General features: G+C 43.8%; 1 protein-coding gene and 1 long non-coding RNA gene across 3 annotated transcripts in view; one reads left to right on the forward strand and one right to left on the reverse strand.

Moving 5' to 3' along the window:
* Window positions 1-21: 21 nt before the first annotated feature.
* Window positions 22-17,672, forward strand: IFRD1 (interferon related developmental regulator 1). 2 transcript variants are annotated; one of them, XM_011371490.2, is made up of 11 exons: window positions 23-3,118; window positions 3,331-3,415; window positions 4,175-4,299; window positions 5,922-6,079; window positions 6,962-7,012; window positions 7,096-7,274; window positions 7,357-7,465; window positions 11,406-11,540; window positions 14,720-14,848; window positions 15,241-15,336; window positions 16,917-17,672. In XM_011371490.2, exons 1-11 carry the CDS (start codon window positions 2,974-2,976, stop codon window positions 17,001-17,003), a joined length of 1,299 nt encoding a protein of 432 aa, XP_011369792.1. In that variant the 5' UTR covers window positions 23-2,973; the 3' UTR covers window positions 17,004-17,672. The 2 variants fall into 2 exon arrangements, with proteins under 2 accessions (XP_011369793.1, XP_011369792.1); XM_011371491.2 differs by lacking the exon at window positions 15,241-15,336 and having other exon boundaries at window positions 22-3,118.
* Window positions 17,673-17,924: 252 nt separating this feature from the next.
* The window catches only part of LOC111746515, a 7,169-nt gene continuing 5,135 nt past the window's right edge, over window positions 17,925-19,958 (reverse strand). Inside the window, exon 2 of the long non-coding RNA XR_002783150.1 lies at window positions 17,925-18,276. This is a non-coding gene — a long non-coding RNA (uncharacterized LOC111746515). The remainder of the gene's footprint in view (window positions 18,277-19,958) is intronic.

A 19,958-nucleotide genomic window follows, 5' to 3' on the forward strand; every position in this document is an offset into this window, starting at 1 on the left:
TCCCTCCTTGTGCATCCCGCTTGGCCACCTGGCCGGGCGCGGGCCTTGGAGGCCGGGCAGGGGGCACCGTCCCACCATGGGCTTTGTTCCTGCCTCTGACTGGCACCTGCAGAAACACCGAGCCCCCAGCTCCACCGTGACCAGACGAGGCGACTCCCCACTCGCCGGGGGCAGAAGCCACGTTCTCCTTTGTGCTGCCGTCCGTAGGCTCTCTGCCCTGAGCCCGGTGGTGTGGTGGGAGCTCAGGTTGCAATTGGCCAAAAGTTTAGGTGTTCTGTCTCCTCACTGCAAAGCTGAAGCTTTTCCAAGATGGATGGGTGCTTAACTGAATTAGTGTTAGTTAATAGAACTTCCAGCGCAAAGCCCTACGAAACACCACACTAAACTCCAACCGAGAATTAAAGTAAACTGGATATCTCATTTAGTCATTGAGATTTTGACGTTAAGTATGGGATATCTTCAGACGTTATCGTATCGGAAATACTACTGGTCCTTAGGTGTTTGTCAACACCGTTGCCGCTCTGATCCCCAGAATGATATGCCTGCCTTCATTAGAAAGTACAGGCCAGTTTTCTTGTTAAAGATCGGAAAGAGGCATTTTGAAAGCTTTCCTATAGGATTTCTAGCAGGAGAAAAACTTATGATCATGTATTAAACATTTAGTAACTGACGATAGGAAATGAGTTGTTTTGAATGCAGTTTTTTCACTCTTAACTGTGCTTCAGCTTTTTGTCTGAAGTAAACATTTGTATTTTGTCTAAAAGTCCTTGTTAATTTTATTCTTTAAATTTACCTTTTGTTGAAACAATGAAGGAGTAGCAACCTAAAGCCTTTTTGAAAATTGTAATGATGTTGCTAATGGCTTCCTTGAATCACAAATCTTTATTCCCTTCTGAAGCTTCCTGTTTAGCTTCCTTCCTGGAATTTACAGAATAACCTCAGGTGGTCTTTCAAATTTACCTCAAGGCTCCTTACTTTTCATCAGCCTTCTTGCTGCTGCCTTTTTGATTATTTTCAGTAGAAGAGGTATATGTATACATAAGAAATTGGAAAGAAATTCTTTGATTAGTTTATAAAACTGTATATGCTTTGAGTATCTTTGGAAATTTACACTGGCACTTACTAACTTTGCTTGCCTCTGGAAAGCGTGGGGGGTGGTTTTACTTTTTAAAAAGACTTAAATTTGGTTCCAGGTGAAGGTACTACTTATTCAATAAATAAAAATAATAGTTGAGTAGAAGAGCTGGAAAATTGTCAGACACTTCTAACTTACAAGCCACTTACCTTATTGGTATTTTAAAATGACATCTAGAGGAAATGGGATTCAACTGAGATCTTCACATGTACAGCTTCTAAATGGATTTTCCATTTAAATTATTCTTTAAATTGGTGGAAGGTTCCAGGACTCTAATGAGTTGACCTCTTGTACAAGTATGCATACTTGCTATAACACTTGAAGAGAGCATTTTTAGGGAAGAACAAAGCCTTGTTAAGTAAGCCCTCTAAGAAAGGAGGACTTTGTGTCGAGAGTTCCACCCCATTTATGGTGCTTAGGGTCAGAGGGTAGGTGAATGTAACAGATACCAGGCATTTGCACAGGGTTCTTTTTCTTGATTTTTTTTAAAATCTTTCTTTCCCTGGAGAAGGGAGCTGAGTAAAGCCTGCATAGGAATATTCTTTTTGACAGTTTAGAAATAAGCTGAACATAAAAAGTGAAAATTATCAATTGATCAAATCACTGTTAGTAAAAGTTAATCAGATTACTCAACTATTGCCATGACTTCAAATCATGAAAACACATGAAGATGGATCCAGAAATAGAGTATGATGTCATAGATCTTTGTTTATTTCGTTTACTCCTGTCCTAAGCACTCGGATTAAGAACTTTGGGATCTTGGCTTCATTGCTTATTCTTCATGTTTTACTGTTGATTGGCACAGCTTATTCCCTTTAGGATAGCAAGCACTTTTGAAGGTTGCTTGCCTTTGTTGATTTAAAAATTTGCTAAATTCTCTTTGTTTTGATTTAAAAAAAAAAGTTAATCCCTCATTAAAAAAAAAACAGCAACAGACTTCAACTTCGAAGATTTTTTTAAAACTATCTTACAGCAATAAATGTCACGAACTGTTTGAACACGGGGGCCTAGTGATATTTGGTGCAATCTTTGATTTTACTGATAAGGAACTTGGGCTCAGAGGTAAATCAGGTGACTGAAGGTCACTTTTGGAGCAGAATTTAGGACTTACTTTAACTCAGTGCTCAATGTGATTCATGAATGTTAATATGAAATTCCTAGAAAAAGCAGTGACTAGAAATGACAATGACTAAAAATATGGATTTATTAGGTTAATGAAGTTGGGAGAAAGAGTCCAGTTTTAAAAAAGATTTTATTTTTTAGTAGACTGTGGTTATATTAGAACCTCTCTTTTAAAGCTAATTCGTCTAACAGTCTTTTATGTTATGTCAAATGCCAAAACTACTTTTTTAAGGCTTCCCCCCCGCCCCCCAATTCAAGTTATCTTTAAAACTACCATCCTGTAACTCCTTAAATCCCCTTCACATAAAACACATGAACCTAAAGACTAACCCATTCACCACTTAGTGTTTACTAAGCCCAGGCGCTTTCGTTGGAAAATACATTTATGTTGTTATGATGCTCTGTGACGTCATACTTTATTTCTGGATCTGTAGTCATTGTCTCATGATTTGAAGTCATGGTTTAGAGTAACGTTTTCATCTGTAATACCAATTTTTGTAAACCGATACTGCCTGTTAGATGATTGATATATTTCAGAAGTGGATGCGTTTTGCAAATTGTTGATGCTCTGAAGTACGTATTAGGTGAATTGACTTATTTTAGTAGTATTTAAGTGTGTTCCTTCGTAACATAATAATGTTTTCTTAAGTAAGATTGGGTTTTACTGGATTTAGCATCAGTAAATTTGAAAATTCCCAAGCTAAATATTTGCATAAATGACAACAAAATCATTTACCTCCACCTTTTACCTAATAGGTGGCCAGCATCGAAATGTTCAACCATTTAGTGATGAGGATGCCTCGATTGAAACAATGAGCCACTGCAGTGGGTACAGCGACCCCGCCAGTTTTGCTGAAGATGGTATGCATTTAATTTAATTAATTGTTTGTTTTTGGTATGCATTTTAAATTTCAGTTTGCAATATTAGGTATAATATGTTTTAGGTGGAGGATTAGGTATAGGATGTTTTAGGTGGAGGATTTCTTGTAGCTAGGTATACTAGTAGTAGTGTTCCCCATCTGCTTTTTCTCTGCTTAACTTATAGCGGTTGGATGCTTTATGCTATTCCTTAGGACCAGAAATCCTCGACGAGGAGGGAACTCAAGAAGACTTGGAGTATAAGTTGAAGGGGTTCATTGACCTGACCCTGGATAAGAGGTGGGAAGCTCTGGAAACTTCATTTTGGGCTATTCTAGCAGCCACCTGATCTGAATAATGTGAACAGTTCTCTGATTCAACTGTGTGTTTCTAAAGCTTGCTTTGTTTACTTTGGATGATATTAATGTTTCTTGTTCCTTTGGACTTTTAATGTGGATAGAAACATGCCGTAGAATTTAGATTGATTGACTCAGATTAGTCATTGTTATGGCATAATAGTACAGAACTGTATTTGATTATAACTGAGCTTGATTTGTTGAATTAAAAGTTAATCTTCAACCAGGAAGGACAACTAAACTTTCTTTAAGCTTGTGTTCACTAATTTGGTTACAGATGTGAAAAATTTCAAAGCTAGTTTTCTTCCCAGTAGCTCTAGAAGTGACTTAAAACAAATGGAATTAAAAGGCCCAAAAGATGCAAACTTGAACTCTAGACTTTTGTAGTGTTAAAAAATGTGAATTTGCTTTAAACGTGTAATGTGAGAGAGAACATCTCTTGTACATTGAGACTATAAAATACTGTGTAGTCATTTAAAATTGTGGTTATTAAACTAATAAAAATGCTGTGATATAAAGCAGCTTATAATCTTTTGTAAAATAAGTGAGTTGTAGATGAAAATCACGTTACTAAAAATGTTTAGAACTTGATTATATTTTAAAAATCTATTAAAAATTGAGAAGAGAAATAAGATAAGTATTTAAGTCATGGATGGTACACTCCAACTGGAACTTCTTTCTCTTAACGTTTTGTTTTAAACAGCGCGAAGACGAGGCAGGCAGCTCTTGAAGGTATTAAAAATGCACTGGCTTCAAAAATGCTTTACGAATTCATTCTGGAAAGAAGAATGACTTTAACTGATAGCATTGAACGCTGCCTGAAAAAAGGTAATATCCTTGTTTTTGAGTCAGAGGCACAGAACCAAAAAGGAGTTTTCTACCTTCTTTGCAATAACATGTTAATGGCACTGGAAGACTGGCTCAGTTGTATAGCTTTAGAATTGTTGAGGAGTACTCCGTGCTTGTTAAAACTCAAACCCCTGACTTGTCAGAAGCTTTGTTTTTATTTACGTAATAAACAGCCTGAAACTAGGGAGGGTTGGCGTGACTATCATCCTTTGTTATATCAGAAGGGTGATTTCCATTCGTGTATATGAGAAAGGCTTGAAAGCTTATGTCAGGTGTCAACAAAAGAATTATTTAAAAAGCCATCCTACTTCATTATTCTAAAATTAGCTCATTTTTCCTTGTACTTATTTAAAACATCAATCATACCTGTGGATGACATCGTATTCAAGATGTTCCTTGGAATATTTAAATTCTAGAGCTTTGTAATGGAGATTCTGGAATTCATGTTGTTAAAATTATAGAACTTTTAAGAGTAAAGAAAGGCCTTCAAGATTAAGTCTAGTATTACCAGGCTTTTCAGTTTTAGGAACCACCAAAATTAGAAAGATTTGGGACTGCCACCGTAGTTTCTTTACCAAGTAAGAACGTTATAAGAATTCCTTTTACTATCATCATCACTTTATTTAAACAGAATGTTTCTAGCACCACAAACGTAGGAAGCCACACATCCCTTTAGGTTGAATGAGATTAGTTTTGTGTCCTTAGTCTCATTTTGCCGCAGGTGAAGCTTTATCTCAAAGGGTGTTGGGAAAACTTTGATCTGGTCCACCTTCCTCTTTGTGTGACAAAGAAAGGCCTGGGCAACGTGAGACCGGCCGAAGGTTATGTAACTGTCGTGGTATGGTCAGTCAATAGCAGAGCCGGCCTGCTTTGATAGCACAGTGGCTTTGTTAAAGGTGTTTACGTGGAAGCTGTCTCATAAGGTAGTGGGACTAGGCGACCTTTAAAAATCCCATTTCAACCTGCATATTTTATAAAATTTTAATTTCTCAGATAACGACGTAAGTTCAGAATTTCCCCAAATCCTTCAGTGTATACAGTTCTCAAAGGAATTCATTTTTATTTACCTTTATATTGATGTTTTCTGTGGTGTTAAAGAATCCTTGACTTTTAATGTCTTAGTTTTAAAAATTGTGGGGGAGGGGTGAGGAACTGGGATGGTTTGGTCTACCTCGTGGGCCATGCACATCTGAAAGGCTGGAGAGAGTGATTCAGGCTCCCAGAGCATGGGTCTGTGGGTGCAGGAAGCATTGGGAATGTCAGGTGGGCTGGAAACGCGTTATTTTGCTGAACTGTTAGTCCCTCTTAAAGTAGGCATTAGTCTCAGTTTTACAGATGAGGAAATCTGTTTTGAGCATGTGAGCAATTAGTTGAAGATCAGTTGGCTAATCAGCGGTGTGTCTAGGGTTTGAGCGAGGTCAGTTTGCAGACTTTGAGCTCTTGAATCTCATTGGTTCATGGCTCTGTCAAAGCTCCGAGCACATGTGTTATGGGTTTTGTAAATGGGAGCGCATATTCGGAAATGGAACCAACTTGGGAAATCGCTGCCTTAACAAGTTAGTCGACCGAAAATGTCATGGTTGCTTCTTGGCCTCTCACAGGTAAAAGCGATGAGCAGCGTGCAGCCGCAGCGTTAGCGTCTGTTCTTTGTATCCAGCTGGGCCCTGGAATTGAAAGTGAAGAGGTTTTAAAAACTCTTGGACCGATCCTGAAGAAAATAATTTGCGATGGAGCCGCTAGCGTCCAGGCCAGGCAGACTGTAAGTATAAGGGCTCGAACTGATCGCTCTGCCTGGCCAGGATACCCTGGGCGTGTGAGTGGTGGCTTTGACGACTCCAGTTTCAGTGGTACTTGAAACAGCATGAGGGAATTTTAGTGACAACATATGGAGAAAAGGGAAATGGAGAATAACGAAATCTCACAATTTCAAGTTGATTTTATGTGGTTAATTAGAGCAATGTTCTGAAAACTGATGCTCCAGTTTATGGCGCAAGCAGATTATCTGCAGATACTGGATTCTGAGCACTTTGTGGGGTAAGCTGTACCTGGGTGACCTTGCCACGCCCTCACTGTGTAGCTCGTGTTTCCCCAACAAAGACGCTCAGTTTCTTTTCATCATGTTCCCAAATAAGTAAAATCGGAATCCTTCTTTAGAGTTATTTAAATTTTATGAGATTTCTCCTGTTTGCTATTTTTTGGAACTAATTTTCTTTTAGAAGTTTTCATAATAGAGTGTACATGAATATGAATGATTTTAAGAGGTTAAAAACTTGGAGCTAACAATGTTTTAAAAGGTTTTTAATGGAGAGAGTAGGTTTCTTTATCTCAAACATCCAAACATATCTCTGTCTTTGAGCTGGAAATGAGTTTGAAGTGATCTGCCAACTGCAGGCGGGCAGGCCGGCCCGAGAGAGATGGAGTGACTTTCCTGACTTCGTGCTGTGCGCCTGGCAGCAGGGATTGGGCCAGGCCTGCTTCCCTGAGCTCTCAACCGAATAGTCTCTCTCTGGTTAATATTGTGCTTGGGACCTAATGTCACGTAGTTGGGAAAATTCTCAAATCGAATTATAAAAGCGGGAAGATGTAGGATTAGTAGAAAGTGGTAAACATTAATGTCTGTTTACTCTGTTTGTCCTTTCAGTGTGCGACTTGCTTTGGCGTTTGCTCTTTTATTGCCACAGACGACATTACTGTGAGTAGAAAGCATTTTAATTCCCTTTACCTTGTCATTTCTAATTTGAGACGGTCATGTCATCTCGTATCCTCACGTGTTAGGAGCTGTATTCGAGTCTGGAGTGTTTGGAGACCGTCTTCACCAAGTCTTGTCTCAAAGAGAAGGACACACGTGTCGTGGGCAGCGCCTCCGGTGCGGGGCTGCAGGTCAGTGCGCTCCTCGCGTGGACGCTGCTGCTGACCGTGTGCCCCGTCAGCGAAGTGAAGAAAAGGCTGGAGATGTGCGTACTCGTCACTTCACGTTTTCTAAGCACGTTACTGACGTTGATTGTGTTTGCGTAGTAACGACGGACTGTTTCCTAGGCATTTCCACAAACTGCCAAGCCTCTTGTCTTCCGATGACGTGAACCTGAGAATAGCTGCTGGGGAATCTTTGGCGCTTCTGTTCGAATTGGCCAGAGGAATGGAGAGTGTAAGTGTCTGCCGAGTCGAAGGAGGAGAGAGCTTTTGTCACAGGGACCATCGTTTATTCTTTTGTCACCTTCGCAGTGAAGAATTGCTATGTCGGCACATGGCCAGTTCAAGAACCTCGTGGTCACCTGCCCGTTTCCTGGCGGTGGTGATGTGATTACTCGTGAGAGCATAAACCAGTGGTGCCACTAGAGCAGCATTTGAATGAAGTTCATTGTACTTAATTATTGCAATCTGTGCAACTGACGTTTTGGGGTGCGCTCTGTGCCCCATGGTTTGATCTGTGCGGGTCTGCTTGGGTTTTTCGGACGGGAGAGAGAATTCAGGCGTGGACGCTTGATAGTAAATGTCAGGCAGACGGGTGCTGAGTCGGCCTAGGTTTGGATCAGATGAGTTGAGCCACTGCTTTTAGCTTCTGCGCCGCTGGCCGAAGCGGACACGGCCTGTCGGTGGGGCCTGCGCTCTGCACTCCCACCGCGGTCCACTCGTGGGCGTCGCTGCTGCCTTCTCTCTCAGGTGCTCCGGGGTGGGGGGCGACCCACCGTCCTGGTGGTGGTCCCGGTTTAGCACCGAAAGCCCTCAGTCTAGCTGGGACATTTGGTCACCCTGATTTGTGACCTCTGTTGTGAACTTAGGATCACTTACTAGATGCTTTTTAATTTAAGGAGAAAGATTGTATTTCCAGAATGAAACTTTCCTGCAGTTCAGTTATTCAACAGTGAATGATTTCAGACTGTTGAAAAAATGTACAGGCTCTTAAAATTTCTATCTGGGAGTTGTCTTTTTTAGCATGCGCCCCCTCCCCCTTTTTTTTTTTTGAAGGATAGCAGGTAGCACTGAAAAGTTGTTACAGCTGTCAGTAGCTGATGATTCTCATCATGTGAGAAATTGGACTCAAGTTTAGCATTCGATTTGATTTTATTGAGCTAGTTAATGGCTCCTTAACCAGATGTCCCAGTTTTTATCTTACGTTCCTCCACTGGTTAGAAATGGTAATTTTGTTTCCTTGAAATGCATCTTAATAGTGAAATATTAATGCAATTTAAATTGATACCTGTTGAATTTGTTTAAATTTGTATACACAAAGTATATTACGACCCACACGTCTTAATGTTCTCTGGCCTAAGACATCATGTGAGATGGCCAAGAGACCTCATCCACACGTGTCTCACTTGACCAAGGACTTGTCTAGGACAGTAATGAACTGGGTTGTAAAGTAGAACCTGGTGTTTTGTGTGTTTGCTTTTGTTAAGGAAATAAGCTTTTTGAATGGAGTGAGTGGACAGGGTCAGAGTAGAGGGTGGGAGTGGTGGTTATAGGATGTTCAAAAAATTAAACCAAGGTTAATGAATCCATAGGCATTGACTTAACTTTGGGTCCTTGTGGCAAACGTGTAGCATTGAATTATTTAGAGCCTTTTGCTGACGTAATTATTTTATGACTTTATATCAACTGGGTACTCTAGCAGTGTGATGGGTTCTGCCTGCGAGACTTAGGAAAAGCCTTGTGGAGAGCTGGCTTTCAGGCCTCACAGAGGGAGCTGGCGAAGTAGTGATGGCTCCTTGTTCAGAGCTGCTTTTGAGGAGTCAGCGGGAGCTCTTGGGTGAGGCCCGTGTTTGCTAGGTGACTGAGTAGGTGGGGGTGCACGTGCGGCCACGCCGCCTGGGTGGGCTCTGGTCTCCAGCTTCACTCGTCAGATGGCGCTGGGCCTATTCTCTGTGCCTCGGCACCCTCGTGTTCAGCACGAGGAGGTGGTAGGAGCTACCTCCTAGGGTTGCTGAGAGCACGTGGTAAGTGCAGGGGGAGTGGTGGCTGTCACTAATTGTCCATTGAGTTGACTGTCACCCTCTCTGGCAGACTTTTAGTGGCCTTTTATGAGTTCTTGAGGGTAACCGAAAAGAAGACCAAGATTATTTTGTGGGCAGAATTATAGATCTTGGGGCCATGCCATGTGCTAGCTCAGGAAAACATACCAAAGCATAGTGACATCGCACCTTCTCAGCTTTCCCTCTTCCACCCCCACCTGCCCTGATGGGAAGTCCTGCAGGTAGACAGCATACACCTGTTGTATGGTGATGATTCTGCTGCTTTCTTTGTATTATCGATGGGTTCAGGTTTTCTTTGTTCCTGAGTGTATAGTGTTTCTGTATAGTTATCCAGATCACCAGTACATTGGCTTTTGGATGCTATTATTTCTGTTACAGTTTACATTTTCTTTTTAAACCCCAAATACTTTATGGAGACATTTTCCTAATATTTAATGTTTATTTTTCCAAGTTAATACTCTATTGACCTCAGTGATTCAGATTGTTAACTAGATTTTTATTGATTGCTGAGCTCAGTTACAGTGGGTTTCTCTCAGCACTGTCGATATATGGACTGGATAATTATAAGTTGTTGGAAGGGGGCTCTGTTTTGTGTATCGTAGGATGTTTAGCAGCATCCTTGGCCTCTGCCCACTAGATTCCAGCTCCTGGAGGTGACAACCAGAAGTGGCTCCAGTCATAATCAGTTGTCTCATGGGAGGTATAATTGTCAAAAAACTGCTGGTAGTGGTTCCCAGTTCTTAGAACAAATTAAGATACTGTGTAGTTTTCTAAATTTTTGGTTTATTCTTCCATAAGTATGCTTAAATCTTCCATACATTTTTTTTAGACTACTATAAAAATATCTCTCTCTCTGTCTCTAATGGAGTGAGTAGAAAACTGCCAGTGCCTGAATGTACTCGTTTCTACAAGTAAAATTATTTCCATCTTGTTATGATAGAATCAAATTTATCGAAATTTAAATACAGAGATTAACTTAACTGATGTGTTTTAATACCTCGTCAGCTTTGGTAATTGCTTTTCTAGATGCAAATCCTCAGGGGGCTGGCTCGGGCTAACTCAGACATGGGAGGCCGAATTTTGGAATATTTGAAGAAAATATGTTACAACAGTTGATAATACACAATTTCTAAAATACTGACAATAAAAAAAAATTCATGTACTTAAAAGTTAGAGTATCTATTATATTAATTTCGAGCCCATTTTCCACTAGTATAATAAGCTTTTTCATTTTAGATATTAAAAGAAATTACTTATACATTTGTATAGCTATATAATTTGAAGAATTCCCAGAATAAGAGCTTATTTTAATAGGATAAGTTAAGTAATTATTACTGCTAATTTAAAATAAAGGTTAAACAGGCATTAATAACTAGAACTGCTCACCTCTGGCTTCTATAAGGGTCTGTCCTAGTTTTGGCTAACTGAATAACTTCGAATTATCTTTTAGTTTCTAATGTGGTTGTAAAATGTAGTTAGGGAATAAAAACACCCAAAATACAGAGACTTTGTAAAAGCGTAGCCACTTAAGCTGTTACAAGAAAACCCATACTCAATTCAAGGTAATGGCAAATAGTAATATGTTTTGTGGCTTCCCTCCAGAAGGGATTAAAATATCTTAATGTAATCATTTGAGTTGCCTGCGATATAAATGCTTTATTGGTTATTTGAAATATGGCCAGTAAATTTGAAATTAGGTGCTTGAGAAAGCATTACTGATAACTTGCACTTGTGGAAAAAGAATACTGGGAATTGTGGGAATCTGCATTGGGCCTGGGGGGAGCCAAAGGGTAGAAGCTATACTGCTCCGTGTGTGTCTGACTCCCTGAGCCTTTGAACCCCGGTAATGTGTCGACTGTGTCGGGGTGCAGCATCCGTTTGCTGCAGGCATCTGGGTACGCTTGCATGGGGGCGTCTGTTGGTCGTTGTAGCGTCTCGCCTTGTCGGGGTTCTGGGTTGGATTTTGGCGTGGCGATAAAGATACGTCTCTGTGAGCCAAGCCCTGTGCAGAGCTGCCGTTACTCTCCAGGGCGGACAGTTGCGTTAGCTTTAGGAGGGGTCGGGGGCTGGGGGCGCGCAGGAACACACTGAACCGCGTTGTTTTTCCCTCCGCAGGACTTCTTTTACGAAGACATGGAGTCTCTGACTCACACGCTCAGGGCTTTGGCCACAGATGGGAATAAGCACCGGGCCAAAGTGGAGAAGCGGAAGCAGCGCTCGGTGTTCCGAGACGTCCTGCGGGCGGTGGAGGTGGGCCTCGACCCCGTCGTGCTCCGGCCGATCGGGCTGTTTCCGGCCGGGCTTGACAGTCGGGTCATTTGTGATTGAACTTCACCTTTAACCAAACTAATTTTCTCATCTTCAGACTGAGTGGGTTTTTAACAACAATAATGAAAACTTTTTTTTTTTTTACAAAGAAAAATTTATTTTCGACATGTAAAAAAAATTCATAGTGATAGAATTGCATTTCACCTTGACGGTCTTCCATCATTTAAGCCACAGCGCTCAGAGTATACATATGTAGCATAGTGTTTTGTGAATAGTAGATTATTGCCTGCCCCTCAGCACCTTCAGACAAAGACGTTTGTGATCGCCCTGGGGAGGCCGGTTGCTAAAAACTGGAACAACAAAGTCCGGTGTTTTAATGAGGCCGTCTAAAGTCATAGGCGGTGCTCGAGGCCCTTCTGTGATCCTCTGGCCTGCTCAGTCTCCCTGGCAACCTTCAGGACGTAGAACGCACGGTCAGAAGAAAGCCTGGGATGCCGGCCGGCTTACCCCAGCACCGCAGTCTGTGCAGTTGCTTAGTGTGCGTGTGTCCACGTAAAAGTATTTCTTGGATGTAAAGGGCAGTTCTTTTAGTAAGTGTATCAGAGTCATTCAGCCAGACATGCACATGAAATTTTAGAATGGGAATTAAAAAGTAGAGATGCCAAGGCCCCCGGATCCATGTTCGACATGCTCCAGTGACTCACGAGGCCCGCCTGAAAACTTCCTCCTTCATTTTAATCTGTTTCGAAAAGTAAAGCCTAGGGTTTAAATTAGTTTAGAGATCCTCTGGGGTCTAATTTTGGTTAGTGCTAACTGCATTATAGTGGTATTTTATATTTACTTTGGATCTTATAATTTAACAAAAAAATCCCTAACTAGAGCAGACATCCATATTAAGAATTGATTTTATTTGTCTTCTAATTAGTGTGGTGCTGTCCCCAAGTTAAGCAAGCTGAATTCTTGGATATCTGTAAACTATTCCTGTGTTTGGATCCTGTTGGCCAGAGAAGTCAGATATAGGAGTAATTTATAGTTACTCAAGAAAATGACTATAAAATCAAGAGACGTGTCCCAGGACTTCAGAATTAGACCCAGTTCCCGGGGTTCAGGCTGGATGCACCCTATCTGGGTGGTGGGTCTTAGGGGTCAGCAGCGCAGACTCCTTCCTCTGAGACGGACGTGTAGCATCCTGGTGTGTCACCGCTCACCGGGCCCCTCGCCCCTCCCCGTCAGTCATTGCTAAAATCGAAAGCCCCGTTTGCTCACAGTTCTCCCCTGCCCCGCCCCCGCGTCTCTTCATCTCAGGATTTCAGTTCCTCGACTGCCTTCTCTCGCTCCAGCCCTGTGTCGGCGCACCTGCCGAAGGCCCGCCCTCTGAGCTTTGTCCATTCTGTCATTGGAACCCAGCTTTCTCTGTTTTCCTTGATGGGTCTTTAAAGCCAAGGCTGTTCAGCTGCTGCAGAGGAGAATTTTCCATTTGTGGTGTGGTTGCTGCCGCCCCATTATTTCTTTTCATCTGAAAATCTTTCTTGAAGCTCATGTGTCCTTCAGATCAGCAGGCGTTTAACATGTTAGGTGCTTTAACATGCAGTTTTCTTTTGTTAAGCCCGTGATAGCGTTTAGCAAATGGAATCGTCTTTTAAAGGAAGCACGGGCACCAGAGGAAGAGTTAACGCCGAGCAGTGAAGCTGCGCTCTGAGCCCGCTGTGCTCTGCTGCCTTCCAGCAAGGCCAGACGCCGCAGACGGGGCGGGAGCAAGAACGGAGTGTGGCTGGATCCGTCAGTTAGGAGGCCACTGGTGACCTTTACGAGAGCAGCGTTAGTGGCCAGACTGAGGCAGATCGGGGAGTGAGCGTGAGGAAGCGGAGGTGGCGCATCTTGCTGTGCTTTTCACAGTGTGGCTGCAGTGGGAAGGTCACGGTCGCGGGAGGGTTGGTGGTTTTGTTCGGTTTAGATGCTAGAGACAGCGGTTTAGATGCTAGAGACAGCGCGTGGCGAAGGACCCGGCGGGGAGGCGCGTCTGAAAGCTCAGGGACTGACTGGGAGCTGAGGCAGTTGAGAGATGCTCAGCCTCGCTCTGGGGGGGCGGGAGGCGCTGGTTTCGGGGAGGAGCCGGGAGGCTGCGGACAAGTGTAGAGAGCGCTTCCCGAGTGCCAGAGTGTTCTCTGAACGAGAATCCACTGTTCGGGGCTTGCTTGCTTGTTTCCTAGCTGCCCTGGCAGACCAGGGCCTGCAGTGCTCCACAGACTCGCTCTGTCTCACCCCCTTGACACCTCGTGTGGGTGAGGCAGAGGCGCCCGTGTCACAGGCAGGAGAACAGACCCAAAGAGGTTAAGTTACTTGCCAGAGTCAAAAGCCGGCGAGTGGCACACCCGGGAAAGCCTTAGGAGTTCTCTCCCGGCCCTGTGCCGCCCTGTGCCCCAAGTCCGCTGAGAAGGGGCGGGGTCGACACGGGGGCGGCGGGGGGGGGGGTTTGGGGGTGCGCAGGAGTGGCTGTGCCTGGGAAGTCCCATCCCTTCTTTCTCTGTCCGTGGTGGTCATCCCTTCTCGTCCTGGCTGTCATTCTACCTTCGTGATTTATCAAAGAGTGGTGCCTCCCAAGGCCTGTCACCGTTTGGAAAACCCTACGGTGTGTTTGTCCGCTCCCGTGGTTACACTTCAGAAATTGTCTTCTGGCGAACTGTTCGTCTGAAATCCTGAGCTCAGCCGTGCCCCTCCTGGTCGGGTGGGCCTGCTCCGTCCCTCCTGGCCCTCTCCTTCGGTCGGTCGTTCGTCTTCCCGTCTCCAGAGCCCAGCTTCCCCTCGGCTCCAGCCCTGGCTCGTGGGGCACCTCGTCTTGTGCCTCGCCCTGCAGCCTTCTCTCCCTCCCTTCCCAGACGCAGCTTTAGACTTTTTCTTCAATTTTCTTGAGCGCTTTTGAGATTTCAGAACATTCACAGTGTTTTGCCACTAAATTTATCCAGACTGAGTCGTGCCTCCACGCCCACCACGGTGCACACGCAGAGCGGTGCTTTCGGTCCATGCGCGTCTTGGGGCGGAGGTGTCGGTGTAACCCACATCGTTCACTCCTCTCACGTGTATGTCTAGTTAGAAATTATTTATGTAGAGTCTCTTTAGACCATTTTATTTCCTCTGATAGCTTTGGTTCTTTTGTTGGCTAGGAACGGGATTTTCCAACAGAAACGGTTAAATTCGGTCCTGAACGCATGTATATTGATTGCTGGGTCAAAAAACACACCTATGACACCTTTAAGGAGATTCTGGGATCCGGGATGCAGTACCACCTGCAGGTGAGCGCCAAGGTCTTCTCTGTTTGCTTTTAAACCAGAAAGCAGTTTCTAACGTAGCTAATTGGCATTTGATGTTAGTTGAATACACAATGCTTTCACCATGATACATAACAGTAAATTTACTTTTGGAAGTGAAATTAAATACAAATAAAACTGTCCTTTTGTTTTGTATTCAAGTCCAGTGGAGCATCGTTCATATTTTGCGTGAAAACAAATAGTTGGCCCATGGCTGCCTCAGAAGAAAATTTGTTCTCATGTGACAGAGAAAGAAAATCAGTGACTTAAGTTCACATGTATAAGCTCCACAGAACTTTAATGAATCGATTTCACTTTATGTAGTAAAAAAGAGCTGATGTGATGCTGAGCCTTATCACCTTTTTCTTTTACCAAAGTCAAATGAATTCCTTCGCAATGTGTTTGAACTTGGACCCCCGGTGATGCTTGATGCTGCAACGCTTAAAACGATGAAGATTTCTCGTTTTGAAAGGGTGGGTTTTATTTTTGTTTCCAACAGACCTTAACGCACCAGAGAGAGCGGAGCCGGAGCCTCGGCTCTGCCGGGTGACAGGTGCTCTGCTGTGTCTGTGGGGTCGCAGAGCCTCGTGACGCAGGCACAGTCACGGCACCCAGGTGTAGGGACTATCATGGGGGGAGTGCAGACTTTTTACCCATAATCCTGTTTTAATGTGGAAGTTACTTTTACTTTTTGTTTCCTTTTATACGTAAGAATAAATAATTTACTCAGTGCTGCTTTGGTACCAGATAACTAAGTACCAGACTCATTTTACAAATGAGGACACTGAAGGGCTCAGAGAGTATGTGACGTTACATAGGAATTAATATCTCACTTCACATTTAAAATGTCTTAATTATCTATTTTATATGGAGGTAAAATTCCCGTAACATGAATCAGCCTACTTGACAGGGTTGCAGGCATTTAGCACATTCCTGGTGCTGCGCACCCGTCACCACTTAGTCCTCAGAAGGAGCGTGGAGTCGTGAAGCGCTCACTGCCCCCTCCACCCCGCCCCAGCGGCTGGAGTCCTCTGCTGCTGACTCTGCCCCTCTGCTTGGCCCCTTCTGGAGCTGTCAAGCTCGTGGCCCTTCACGTCTGGCTTTTTGCACCCAGCACATGTCACGGGTCCACCCGCGTCACAGCAGGCGTCAGCGCTCCAGCCCTCCCTGTGGCAGAGCGTCATTTGGCCACGTGGCCGCCCCACGCTCATCCCATTGATTAGCCAGCGGGCATCTAGGAGGGGTCCACTCGTAATGGACGGTGCTGCTGTGAACATTCATGTCCAAGATCTTGTTAAGCACCTGCTTTCGGTGCTTCTAGGTGTGCACTTCGGAGCGGGCTTGCTGGTCACGTAGCAGGTCTGAGTTTATCTCCTGAAGGGATTGCCAGACTTCTGTAAGGCAGCCGCACCCTCACAGTCCATGTCCGCACGCGCACTTGTCAATCTCTTTTTCGATTATGGGCATCCTGGTAGGTGTGAGTGCTTAGTTATATTTTTATAGAATCTTTAAATTTAATCGTTTTTATGACCACATCATTCATTGTTGGGTTTTTAATATTATTTGTACATACTTTTTTTGAATTATTTCTTGGAACAAATCCTTACGTTGGAGTATAGGGCTGGATCATGACTTTTTGATACATACTGCCAAATGACCTTCCGGAGTTATTCTGTCATTTTGAACTGTTTTTAGCAATGGGTACAAGCATGTAGCTGTTGCATATTTTACAGCATTGAGTTTTATACTTTTATTAAGATTTTGTTGGCATTAAAATGGAACTTCATATTTTTTTGTTACAGCATGGTTGGACATTTTTTACATTCATAATTTCACTTTTCCTTGATCAGACTCAGTGTTGATACACTTTTTAAAAATTTTTTCATTGGAATTTTCTCATGTAGAGAACTGTTACGTGTGTTCATTTGGTGTGAGTGTGTTACGAACATTTAAAATACGGGGTCGAAGTAGTCCCTTCCTCTCCTTTGTGGGCTCGTGGCTCTTCCCGTCCGGTCGCCACGGCTCACGTGCCTGTCCCTTTTCCCCCTTGCAGCATTTGTATAATTCTGCAGCCTTCAAAGCGCGGACCAAAGCTCGGAGCAAGTGCCGCGATAAAAGAGCAGACGTCGGAGAGTTCTAGGCCCTCGGCGTCCGGGACCCTTCTCGCTCCCTCCCGGGACCCTTCTCGCTCCCTTCGCGTTTCCCTTTTGTGATTTCTGATGTGTTTAAACTCGAGACAGTTTTTATCTTCGGTCACAATAGATAGCTTTTATAGCAGGGGTTATATTACTTGTACAGTATTACAGATGGTGAGTTCTGATTATTGAATATTCTCTGTAAATGTAATCAGCAAACACGAATAAATTGTAATGTTTGGTCATTTTCTATTTATGAAGAGAGTAAAAATATGGTATTTCATGATAAGAAAACTATTAGCCAACGTTAAATGTCTTACACTGTGGTCGTCAGTTGCATTATTATAATGACACAGATGTCACAAGGTTTTCAAGAGCTGAGACAAGTTCTGGATACAGTTTACGGAGCTGTTTCTTCTGGGAAAGCTACTGTGTTTACTTTTAAATGGAACCTAATAATTTTAATTTTGTCACTGGGATCAACACAGGGAAGTATACTGTAAGACCTTACAGCTACACTTAAGGCTGCTCAGTGGGTCCGGTGTCCGAGATGAATTAGCACAGCCAGAAAGGTCGCTAACCTTGACCTCGGGGTGGGGGGGCAGTTACACTAATTTTATCCATTGTATAAGACCTCTGCTCTTTATTTTGAAATAAAGATCTTTTCACACTAAGAGTGCTCCTTTTCTAATAGAAGAAACATCATTTATAGGTTTCAGGCACAGGGTTCAGAATGACCAAGCTGGGTACAGAGGTCGGGAGACATACCTTACTCTGTATGTTTGGAAATAGGAAAATAGATGAAAAAAATATAGCGATACATCATTGGGATTCTGGTTACTGACTTCTAAGACCATTGCTGCTTGACTGACCCGGTGAGACGGTTTTTCGCTTTACAGAAAAGTTGTAAGCATTGTGACAGTGCGTTAGGACTTCATTATTAAAGTTTATGTTAAAATTACATTGCACAGGCAACATCTGCAGTTTCGAATTCACATGCTTCGCTGGTATCGGTGCAGGAAGCAGTGACAAGGCGCGTGAGGGGTGGGACAGTGTGCACTAGAGACGTATCGAAGCCACCCCATGTGTGTCTTCCAAGCCAGTGTCTTCCCACATCCACTAACTGGACAGTCCAATGTGACTGACCCCTTGTTGAAAGTAATCGTTGGCCTGTGGTGTCACTGTCGCTGCTGGAGGTGAGAGTGTTGTGGAAAACGGCCGTGGCATCTAGAGCTGCGGTTTGCGCTGTCACCTCTCCATTCCCAGTAGGTCAGAACCCTGGAAAAGAGATTTGCAAGCAGTGTTTTCCTAAGTTTTTAATTTCCACACATGCATATTAAAACGAGCTGTGATTAAAGTGATGATGTATACGTGGGTTAATAGTTGCAGGCTGAAAAGCACTGCTCCCCGCTCTGTCCTGGCCCAGCCCCTGGCTCAGCCCCGGAGGAAAGTCAGCCCTCAGTGATTCCCTAGCACCGTGGTGTTAGATTGCGAGGTTATGCGCGCTACAGCTGTTTCTTAGCGTATCGTTTTTAGACCTCTGACAGTTTCCAGTAGGTGAAGACGTTTGCCTTTTTCCTTCCGGTCAGCAGCATTGCTTGCGTCGCAGTGACCACGTTTCTGTGTTCGTCCCTGAACTGGATGGTTCGCTGTGCTTAGAGTTCCTTCCCAGACAGCATTCTGCACAGGGGTTAACTTCGTTTTATGTACGCCGATTCTTCCCAGTCCCAAGTAGCTCTAAAACTTACCGAATCCATTTTCCACGTGGTCAGAGCCCGCCAGGATACCAGGTCCCGCACAAACCGATTTCCCTCTCATTGGTGGTGCATGGCTGTTTCCTGAGACCACCGTCCCCCGACTGCTTTTCCTCCCGTGGGTTGCATTCCACGTGTCCTGGACCCCACGTCTTCAGGTTCCTTGGCGTGGAACACTTCTTTCAGGAACGAGGCTGGGGCTGCGTGGAGGGTCAGCTATTATGAGGCTTTAAGGCCGTTGCCTTGGGATAGAAATTTCCAGGTGGAAAATCTGGAATTCTGAATGCTTTGCTCCTGGCTTCTAGTTCAAATGTTGATAATCTGATGCGGTTTTGTTTCTGATTTGTTTCCTTGTTTTCTTTTGTTCTTAGTCATTCTGAAGTTACGCGATAGTATGCTTTGGTGGGCTGTGGCAAACCGGAAAATACTTTGCAGTTCTTGCCCCTTGCCCCACCCACACACCCTTTTTCTGGAAACTCCGTAAGGTTCTAGAGCGGCTGGGTTGAGCCTCCGGCCTTATTCTTGCTCTTTCGGGGAGATTTCTGTAACATGGTTTTTTCACCCTTCCTAGTGGATTTTTATTTTTGGCCAACCTGCAGTTGCCTGCCCGTGTGTAGCTCCGCACTTCACTGCTGCCTCCATCCTGAGCCTGCCTGAATTCCACGAGGCGGCCAACCTCACTCATCACCCACTGAATCCGCTAAGGCAGGTGGCTGCCAACCACCGTCTCCTCTCCGTATGCAACACACTGGTTGAAATCTTGTTCAGTATCTTTTACTCCTATTTTCATTCTCTTAGTTTCGCCATTATTATTCCTCTTCTGCCTTTCTGCTGGGGTCTGAGTGTGAGGGGACGTGAACGTGCATGTTAAGGACCAGAGGGGAGCTTGCTGGACGAGGTCACTGGGGAGTCCGAGTATAAACATTTGCATGTTCTTGAAAGTAGTAAAACGGTGTATGGTAGACCAGTTCTTTCCTTGAATCTTGCTGTTTTAAAGGGATTTAAGATAGTCCCTGTGTAAGTAATACGCTCTTAATTTTGAGGCTCAAGCATTAATTTTGGAGCAATCAGCAGCATCTGTGACTCAAGTCTCTGATGCCATTTACAGAATTTCCTGGGAGTTGACTCTAGATAAAGTGAGATACAATACTTGAAAGAAAAAGCAAGAAATACTTGAAAAAGTCCCCAGATTAAACAGTTCATGTG

This window comes from Pteropus vampyrus, unplaced genomic scaffold (assembly GCF_000151845.1).
Source record: "Pteropus vampyrus isolate Shadow unplaced genomic scaffold, Pvam_2.0 Scaffold192, whole genome shotgun sequence".
NCBI lineage: Eukaryota > Metazoa > Chordata > Mammalia > Chiroptera > Pteropodidae > Pteropus > Pteropus vampyrus.